The sequence below is a fragment of the Mchenga conophoros genome, linkage group LG1 (genome assembly GCF_057382185.1).
Source record: "Mchenga conophoros isolate Kocher_MC1m ecotype Shallow Benthic linkage group LG1, M_conophoros_male_GT1.1, whole genome shotgun sequence".
NCBI classification, from domain to species: domain Eukaryota; kingdom Metazoa; phylum Chordata; class Actinopteri; order Cichliformes; family Cichlidae; genus Mchenga; species Mchenga conophoros.
Window position 1 is genome coordinate 2980988 of NC_140526.1, and position 10455 is coordinate 2991442.

At 45.3% G+C, this 10455-nt stretch overlaps 2 protein-coding genes across 2 annotated transcripts; both read right to left on the reverse strand.

The window, feature by feature from the left end:
• Positions 1–599: 599 nt before the first annotated feature.
• LOC146582714 (RNA-binding protein NOB1-like) lies at positions 600–4547 on the reverse strand. Its single transcript, XM_085280801.1, has 5 exons — positions 3389–4547; positions 2548–2787; positions 2308–2405; positions 1355–1499; positions 600–1215 (listed from the first exon to the last, which is right to left on the reverse strand). The coding sequence occupies exons 1-5, from the start codon at positions 3620–3622 to the stop codon at positions 946–948; spliced, it is 987 nt and encodes a 328-aa protein (XP_085136927.1). The 5' UTR covers positions 3623–4547; the 3' UTR covers positions 600–945.
• Positions 4548–7215: 2668 nt separating this feature from the next.
• Positions 7216–9921, reverse strand: LOC146582715 (uncharacterized). The gene has a single exon (XM_085280677.1). It carries the CDS (start codon positions 9867–9869, stop codon positions 8307–8309), a length of 1563 nt encoding a protein of 520 aa, XP_085136803.1. The 5' UTR covers positions 9870–9921; the 3' UTR covers positions 7216–8306.
• Positions 9922–10455: the final 534 nt, after the last annotated feature.

Sequence of the window (10455 nt, forward strand, 5' to 3'; positions counted from 1 at the left end):
AAGGGTCACGTTTGGTCCGGCTTTACAAAGTGAAAACTGCAGAGAAGTCGGTTTGCGTTTTTCAGTGCAGGACCCCGACGTTACAGGACAGTTAGAAATGTTTCTCATGATGATGTTTTTATCATAAAGATGTAAAATACTGAAGATCAGCCATAAACACTGAGCTGGAAACTATAACGTAGTTCAAGCAGACTCGCTGTGAAAGGTTTCACTGCTCTCTAAAACAAATATTTTAATAAGAATATTACGTCTGGCAAAATTTGAAGGAAGGAGGATTTACACCTTAGTCGTTGTTTAAACCCTGAACCTGATGTGCACCTGCACGCTGTAGCCGTGTAACCCAGAGTGACCGTTATTGGTCCGTTCAGTACTGCCGTTTGCTCTTACAGATGTTCATCCACCTCTGCCATCCTTCATCTAATCGACTGGAGGAGAAACGTCTCCAGCAGCGAGTGTTTAGGAGCAGAGCTTTATTTCTTCCTTCTTCACTCACAGAAATCCTGATATGTAGCAGAATCTCTGTATCACGTCGCCGCCCTGCAGACCGAGCGCGCTCCTGCCTCTGTGGTGGAGGTAATGAGCAGAAACAGACACCGATGTGAAATTTCACACACTTTTAATGTATTTATTATTCTGGCTCGTTCCATAAGGGATGCTATGTAATCTGTAATAATCTGGAGCTGGTATTGTTAGAGTCACTCGTGCTGCCAGCAGTTAATTCGCCCGTGTGTCGCCGAGTGTCGACTTCCTCTGGCTGTCACGCGCGTCTCTTCTGCTTTGAACACCGTGTTTAGAGCTGTAGTTAATCCTCATGTCTTGGATGTCTGACTGTCCATGAACGCACCAGAAGACCTGGTGAGTTAATCTGTCGCACGTGAGCCGATGGATGATTTGGGAAATGACGGTCCGGTCCTTTAATTTAAACACGATGCATGCTCGCCATCTTTACTTCTTCTTGATGAACTTCCTGCGGGTGGCGTTGGGGTTGGCCCGCCTCCTGCCGCCGCCACACTGGCCGTCTCTGATCTGCAGGTTGGCGGCTCGGCTGTAGATGTCGTTCTCACAGAACGGCGACGCTCCGGCCACGTAGTCCGGGTTGAAGACATCGGTCTTTTGGCGAGCCTTCCGGGAGAGCCTCTGCTGGGGGAAGCGCTGGTCCTCCACCAGCTGGGGGTTGGTAGAGTGTTTCCCCCCCTGAGGCAGAGGCAGCGTGTGCTGAAACACAAGACGGCAGCGATCATGTTTAGGACGTTTAGACCCGACTCAGGCAGAACTGAAGCGGTCTGAAAAAACGATTTACGCTGCAGATGCGAACGCAGAGTCATTTTAGAAGTGATAAAACGCCGCGTCTCACCCGGAGCCCTCTGGGGTTCAACACTTTGGGGTTTTTGGAGAAATGCATCTGCATGCTGCCATCCTCGTTCACCGTCACCGCCAGCTTCTTCAGGGTTCTGTTCCCGCAGTGAGGACAGAAAGCTTTGTTCATGTCGCTCGTCGTCCTGGAATCGAAACATTTAACAGGTCAATGCTCCTGGACGGGCAACCCCTCGCTTTATTCTCCTTACAGCCTCTAAGAACAGGACAGGTCACTAACATCTGTCCGTCTGAAGAACATCTGTCCTCTCATGTTAGGTTTGTTCCAACCCTGCACTCCACGCTCCATCGTTCTGATCCACTTTAACATCTGTGCTTTTTCTTAAAGCAGGCGTGGGCGAACTCCAGGCCTCGAGGGCCGGAGTCCTGCAGGTTTTAGATCCAACACAGCTGATTTAAATGTCTAAATGACCTCCTCAACATGTCCTGAAGTTCTCCAGAAACCAGGTAATGAACTAATCATGTGATTCAGGTGTGTTGACCCAGGGTGAGATCTAAAACCTGCAGGACGCCGGCCCTCCCACCCCTGGTGTAGAGCCACTTTAATGGATTATATTCAGATTTTTACATGATGTTTTATTTTGACCTTATTTACATCTGTATCTCTGGAGCACCTTTATTATATTTTTCTATGTAAGCATCATTTTTACTGTGTTTTATTATTTTTATTTTAACCTACTCAAGCAGCAATTTAATACATTTATTTATTTATTTTATTCCTTTCATTGACTTTGTCCATTTTATTTATGTATTAATTTATCTTTATTCTTTTAATAAAGCAGTCCTGACATTTTCACTTGTTCAGCACCTTTATTCTACTCTTGATATAAATTTAAATGTTTTAAATGTCGTGTTTTGTATTTTTCGCTGGAACGGATTCGAGCTGCCTCCCTTTCAGCCTGAAGAGGTTTTGTTAACTTTGTTCGGACTCACTTGAAGCAGGCGTGACATCTCAGGATGTAGTTCCTCGCCTGCTTGATCAGCATCCCGTTCACAGAGAGAACGTGAAGTCCGATCTGAATGAGAACGTTCTGGGACACAGACAGCGAAAGCTTTTTGAAGTCCGGCGTAAAGCAGGAGAATATTTATTCACGCAGCGGTTTACTGAAACCATTCACACAAACCTTTAGACAGAAGGTGAAAAACAGCGAATGCACCGTCTGCATCCGTTACCTGCATGGCGAAGTCGGTGGTGAGACAGCCGACTTTGATGTCAGCTGGAGCCGTCCAATCAGCGGAGTCCATTTTCACCTCTTTGATGTTACCGGGTGTGATCCATCCTCCTCCATCGTCATCGTCCTCCTCGTCATCTTCGTCATCAGGCTCGTTCTCTTTGTCCTCGTCGTCCGATTGGCCCGCCGACGCCCTTTGCTCCGCCCTCTCCTCTGTCTGTGGTGATTCGTTGCCCTCTTTCTGTAAACAAACATCATCATCATCATCATCATCACTGCAGTCTGACAGGTGACAGAAGTTATGACTCAGTGAGAGATGTAAAATTCCTCCTTTGTCTCCTTGCTTCCTCTCACATGCATCCTTTCCTACGGGGAGATGTTGAGGAGGAAACCCTGTTTATCCCACGCCATCAACGTCAGGAACGTTTTCCACACGATTCACTATTTACACATTACAAGAATAAGACCTCAGATCACACTTGAACTACTTTTTCTCTTGAAATGTGCTGCAGGAGGTGGAGGTGGTGGGCATGCACATGAAGTTCAGAGGCTGCAACACAACAACAGAAATAAAAGGGTAATGCACTGATGCACTAGAGTCTGACTGGCGTGTGAAACCATGCAAACACAAAGACGCCTGCAGCCCTCAAAGTCTCATGGAGGCTCCTTTAAATATGAACGAGGTCTCCTGCAAACTGCAGCCGGTCACACTCAGCCACAAGCGCTCACTGAGGGGCTGAACCGAGGCTCAGAGGAACACAAAGGATTATTCTGAACTGTGAATCATGCAAAGCTGCTCTACGAGACTCCCAGCATGAAAACATTCTTCCCTTTCAACTCACCAGTAAACCCAGCAGCTCATCGCTGAAGGTCAGGAGCGGATCCCTCCAGAACAGAAAGCTGCTGAACTGGTCTCCGTCCGAAGTCGTCCGTGTGTCCGCTTGTTTCTGTCCGCCGCTCGATTTTAAACCCTCCGCTGGACCCTGACAGAGCAGCAGCGATAACACACACGCTGTGTTTACGTGCACAACCTGGAGACACAATCTCTTTTCCAACAACACGGCACCCAACTCCATTCATCCACCCATGCCTCCGTCCATCCATCCACCCATGCCTCCATCCATCTGTCTGTCCATCCATCCTTAGTGGCCGGGGAAAACAGATGTTCCTCTCTTCAGACATTTTCTCGGGAATTTCCACCCAGCTGCGAGCTTTAACCTCTCCAGTGTGTCCTGGTTCTGTCCTGGGTGAAACAGTTAACCTGCAGCGCTGCAGGTTTTCTGGTCGGACCCCCAAAGCACCCTAGCTGGCTCCCTTCAGTGTGGAGGACTAACAACCACTGCACGATGTTCCAAACCAGTTCCACATGTTTTCACAGGAAAAAACCCAGTAAAGACACAGCACCACAAAACCTCTGTGCTCAGAGGTGGAACCACGCCACTGGCTGTGGGAGGGGACAGACATTCACACATGCAGCTCACAGAGTCCGTCCTCCATGATTTTATTCTGTGGATGTTACTTTAAACTCTGCTTCTTTGGTCTTAGAACAGTCAGAATAATGGAGCTGGTTTCATCAGTGGCAGAGAGATTGTGTATGTGTTTGTAACAAAGGCAGCTCGGCTCGGTTTCTGAAGCTTCTCGCCTGTTTTCTACGATCGCTTTAAGACACGTTCACAGAGGAAAGGTTCTGAGCATTGAAACTATCTGTGCAAACACAGACGTCTGTGTCAGCAGAGGGATTTAAAACCCTCTGAGGAAGTCGTTACAGCGAGAGTCGGTGAGACTGTGAGGTCCAGGTGCTCCTCGTCCTCTCGCCACGGCATGAAGTCTCAGACCGTCACTTATCGTGCTTTTAATGTTTGTCGCATCAAAAATACAAAAGAATAGAAAAAGTCTGAGGAAATGAAGACGAGCTCCGAAACAACATCAGAACAAAGCTTAGCGTAAACAAAGCGTAAATAATAATAATGATGATAACTCCTGAACATCGCAGGTCTGAGCTGTAAGAGTGGAGGAGGAATTTTCCAGGAACGCCCGCTGTCAGTCTGTCCTCCTCCTTCTTCTTCTGTGTCCTCATTCTGTGGTCTGATTGGTTGGTTTGCAGACAGACAGGTAGACAGAGCCAGCCCATTGGTGGGGGACGGTGGGCAGGTAGGTGGGGGTGTATTCTGATTGGTGGACAGCTTGGCATGGAAGCTCTCAGCATGGCATGGTGCCCCCTCCCCCTGTCTCCTCCACCATCCATCTAATGCTCCTCACCTCTAACCACAGAATGTGTGTGTGTGTGTGTGTGTGTGTGTGTGTCGCCTGTTCGGCTGCTGGAGTCTTGTATTATCACTCATCAGCTTCTTTTGGAATTCAAGTCACCAGAAATTTACACGTTTGAGGTTTCATCTCATCCCAGGACAGAGAGGTGCAGGACGAGTTGGATAAATTAAAGATGAGAAATGATTCTTACATTAACATCTGGGAATAATAAAGAAGGTAAACGATGAAGGCACTGAGTGCAAAAGCAGCTTAAACCTGCATCCTTTCTGATGACCTGCAGGGGGCGACTCCTCAGTTTGAAAAAGAAGTGCTTTGAAAATATGATTTGTATCCCAGGTAAATACTTTCCTGGTGAGTTTATGGCCTCGGTTGCTCCTTTCAGGTCTTATCAGGTGTTTAATTTTTAAAATAAAGTTGTCTTTAGTGTCCAGAAGGACGGACGATAAACCCCACGTGACGATCTCCAGTTTCAGTCAGGTCTGGTTACAAAAAGCCATTATGGAGACGTAAAAGCACTCAGAGGCTTCGGAAGCAGCTGGAAGGTTTTTTATTTTATTTTTATAAAGCATTTAGTCCTTAATGGAGCGAGGCCAGCAGTGTGATCCCGTCTCTAATCCTCCTCCTCTCTGTGCTGCTCTCAGATGAAACTGATAAAAACACCTGCAGCTTTTTTTATTTACTCATATTTCTGAATCTGCAGCAGCTAAAACCAAACGAGCCGCCTCTCTCTGTTACGGTCTCGTGACGTCCGACTGTTGGTGGGTGTTTGAGTGCGCTGGTGTCCGGATAAATCCCGTCCCTCCCCCTCGCTGCTCTGTGGCCTGGCTGAGCGTCCTCGCTGATGAGCAGAGGATTGTGGGATTGCTTCCTTCCTTCCTTCCATGTCTGCACTGATAAATCTGAAAACACTGTTTGTGTCAGTTTGATAGGAACACTTCTGGTTGTTGCTCGTTCACACTGCAGTCAGGCTCAGTCTGAGGTTTCAGCCTCGGTAGATCGACTGACTCCTGCTGGTTTTTCTGGGACCACGTTTGACAGAAATGCTCGGTGAGAGATCGTATTGATTACCAGAAGCTAATTGAACAAATGTGACATGAAGACTTGGCCTCAGAGTCGATCTTCAGGTAACGTTAGCAAAGGTGCTGCTGTTTCCTGTATTAGCAGCGACCCGATGACTGTGGAGTAAAATCCTCCATGTTTCTGTGTTTTTGGTTAGAACAGGAAGTGTTATCATGAGGTTCTTGAACCATGACTGTAAAAAGCATGAAACTGGCCAGATTTAACTCTTTAACTTTAATTGTACGTTTCATGTAGAAGTTGGAGGAAGCCAGTGTGCTGAGCAAAGATCACGTCTGTCGGTGTTCAAACGCAGACGTGATCTTTGCTCAGGACACACAACTTATCTTTAAAAACACACCTGAATGATTCTTTGACTTGAAGATTTCTGTGGTGTAGATGGAGACTCTGCTCTGAGCACCAGTAATAATTCTCATCTAAAAAGTTTCCAGACTAAATTCCTGGTAAAAACTGGGAGGTGGTTTAAAAAAATGTCAGCGGTACACAAGAGAAATATTTAAAGCCAGTTTGTTTTCTTCTGAGCAGAGGTTAGTAAGGGCAGCACAGGTGTCTGTTTTATTTGTGGTCCGTGCAGAGGCGTTAGAGGAGAGTCTGCAGGAGCTGTCGGGATGCTTTGTAAACTGCTGACGAAGTCGCTTCACAGTGTAAGAACTTTGTGATCAGCTCTAGAAAGAGCGAAATGAAGAGAAACAACATGTTTTCACATTTATTGTCAGTAGTGTGGACATGGTGAGTTAAAGGGTCACATGACTGCTGGCTGACGCTCTCGTTTCTCTGCAGGACGACTGAAGCTGACGGCCTGACGGACGCCGCGCCGTCGCTGCAGGGTGTCAGCCAGCACCCTGAGGCCTCTGCTGCTCTTCCTGGATTTATTTCCTTCTTAGCCAACGACAGGAGCGGCAAAAGCGATCAAAGACCGATGGAAACTTTACAGGACAGGACGGTCTTAAATCTGGACAGACTGTTATGAGACGATGGCCAAACGTCTGGACTGCTGTGACGTCTGATATGAGCTGACAGGACTCGCGCTCCTCCGTCGGGACTCAAAAAAATCCTTATTAACCCTGAAATCAGTATCTGCTCTCCAATCAGTATTTCTCATTGTTTCTTTGTTGCACTTTAAACTTTTAGATCATTTTCTAACCCGAACGTGGCTGATGATGTGCATAGATGCATAATGTGTTTGTATATTTATGTTTGACATGCTTTAATTTTTTTCTTTTGGAGAATACGGGCACATGAATTTTTCCGCTTTTGTTTTTTTTGTGATCCTGTTGGGGGAAAACTCTGTAAAAGACCCAGGAGAAATAAAGACACAATGAGACAAAGTTACTTTCTTTATCAAACGTGTACACGGGTGAGCTGCTAAGGACAACTCACACCATGCACAGTGGCTTGGTAATTTTTATAGGAAAGACAGTGAGAACAGGATAAGAAAATACAAAACAAATAAAATAAACAACTCCATATGTGGCGCTAGTCTCGTCAGCAGAGAGCTGGGAGAAGGCTGTGAGAGATAAAACAATCTAAAACAATATGTCCCAAAACAGTATGTCTTTGCTGAGAAAGTCTAAAAAGATAATTCTAAACTAATCTAACCATAGACAAAAGGGCATGCTTGCACATTTAAAAGAAGGTAAAGAAACATAGAAACATTTTTCCTGTAACATTCCCTCCTGTTTAACTTATTTTAAATGTATACAACAATTGTCTGTGAAGATTATTTATTAAGTATCTTAAACAATTTTAAATTTTTCAAAATGTCAGCATAGCAGAAATGGCAGTCATTTGGTCTAAAGAATAAAACAAAAGAAAATAATAAAAAGAAAAACATAGGAAATGAAAATCATAGTAAATGAAATAACAAGTGGAAAAAATAATAAAACTAAAACTACAAAAAAATAAAGGATAAAAACCTTATATTTTAAAACGAAAACTTACAAAAAATAAAAGAATGAAAAGTAAAATGAAAACTTTATATTTTAAAAATGATGAAAACCTAATATGTAAAATGAAAACTTCAAAAAATACAAGGATGAAAACCTTATATTATAAAATGGAAACTTCAAAAAATACAAGGATGAAAACCTTATATTATGAAATGAAAACTTAAAACTTCTAAAAGTACAAGCATGAAAACCTTATACTTAAAATGATGCAAACCTTAAATTGAAAACTTTATGTGTAAACTAATGAAAACTTCATATTTAAAATGGAAACTTTATGTTTAAAACTGAAGACTTCAAAAAATAAAATAAAAGCATGAAAACTTTATATTCAAAATGAAAAACTTTATGTTTAAAAGTCAAGACTTCAAAAAATAAAAGTATGAAAACTTGCATAACCTACTAATGTGTTAATCAGTGCATGATCACTTGACAAGTCATTTTTAATCACCACGTCATTTATTAGCAGCTAGTACAAGTTCTCCTCTAACAGAATTGCAACGGGATGTTGTTCTTCTTCAGGCACGGCAACATAAGCAGTCATTGTAGTTGTTATCATCTGTGAAATCATTACTCTTAGGCATGGCAACACACACAACACTAATATGAGCAGTGCTATCATGATGAGACCTAGAAGGAAAAATGGCTTTGCTACAGTAGCCAGCCATGAACCGCTGAACAGCCAGTCCAGCCAGCCTTGTGCTGTAGCTGCTCCAGGTGTGTGTTCAGTGACATATTTTTGCAGAGCGGTCAAATTCTGCAAAGCTTCATAAATGTCTCCTCCAGTTTCGTATCCATCAGGGATAAAAGTGCAACATGTTTCCCCGATCAGCTTGCAAACTCCTCCTTGTGATGCTGTTAGCAGGTCTAGTGTCAGTCTGTTCTGCAGCACCATCGTTCTGATGGCCTGCTGTTCTCCTGCTAAGGCGGTTCCCAGGGTCTTAGTCAAGTTGATGTGTCGTAGCAGAGCATATCGGTTGATTTCCACATGATCTCGCACCTCGGCAACTCCAATGCCGGGGATCAAGCTCTGTAAGAATTTCACTCCTCCTCCCCAGATGCGAAACTCTCCCGGCACTCCAGTGTCCACGGTAATGCCGAAAGAATTGGGGGAGGCGATGTCCACTTCACGTCTCTGCCGGCTGCTTGGGTGATGTGCAACACTTTGCATGAAGAAAACGTGATCTGATAATTCCACCAGGGTGCACAGACCTCCCCAACCTTCAGGGAGTGACAGATAAGCCTTGTTGCCACATAGGAAGTACCAGTCAGCCAAAACTCTGGTTCCTCTGCTGCTGGGTGCCGTCCGTGCACATCCTGTCTGGTACTGAGTCTTTGTTTGTAGTGGCATTCGGTAGCTGTAGTCGGAGCGACAGTTTAGGCCCATCAGCGTCGTGTTACTGGCACAGGTGGCGTTGATTGAACAGGCCATACACTTCCTCTCGTTCCTTGGTGGGCAGAAAGTGTATATGGACTTACATAGGTGAGTAGGCAGCTCCCCCACTGCCCGCGATCCATTGTTCATCACACATACTGGCAGTTGTGATGCGTTCAGTTTGTTCAGTAGAATTACATCAGGCAGTGGGTCTGAGACTTGGGGCCAGGTCAGTAGGTAGGTCTGTCCGGAACAGTTCACATTTGTGAGTGATGATGACCTCCAGGTTGCTTTTGCTGGGATGCTGTAGTTGGCTTTGGACCAAAGAGTACCGTAGCCTGGATGTGTTGCCAGGCCCAACAGACACCAACTGCGATCTTCAGGTATGCTGTACGGCCACAGGCCAGACGTCTGTGAGGATAGGGGCATATGGGTACATGCATAGCAGTCAGTTTTGTTATTCAAATGAGCTGTAGTGTTCATAAACTGCCACCAGAAGTTAGTGGCGTATCCATGGGGAAACTTGGTGTACTTTCCTTTGTCATACAGTGTCTGCCTTTTCTCCATATAGCGTGACTTGTTGTCCCTCACGGAAGCAAAGGTGAGGAGCCCGGCCATGGTCAGGGCCGCTGCAGTTGATAAGAGCCACCACCTCATGACGACGGAACACGCCCTCCTGTCGCGAGTAGACCCCCCGGCCAGGAAAGCTGACCCCTCCACCGGGCGAGATCACAACAAGTAGGCAAGCCTGCCGTCAGCTGTGTTTAGATGGCTTCACTGACTCGCCTGCAGTGACTCTGATGGACCCAGGATGGTCGTTCCGCAATTTTGCAAGCGGTCGGTGTAGTGAGGAGGACTTGGTATGGCCCCTCCCACCTGGGTGTGCTCCAGTTTTTCCTTTGGAGCACCTTGATCAGAACCCAGTCACCGGGCTTTAGTCTGCAAGACACTGGAGAAACATCATCAGGTTGTTGATTATGTACAATGATCTCTTTGTTTTCTAACAGCTTAGACATCCATTCTGCTAATGTGTTTTCTCTGATTGCTTTGTCTATTGGTTGACTGGTAATAGGCAGTGGAAACGGCCTGCCATGAATGATTTCAAATGGAGTTAGTTTATGGGAGCCTTGTGTTAAGCGCATCCACATCTTCACTAAACCCAAACATTCAGGCCACGGCCTTCCTGTTTCTGCCATGCATTTCCTGAGCCTTTGTTTTATAGTGCCGTTAGTTCTCTCTACAA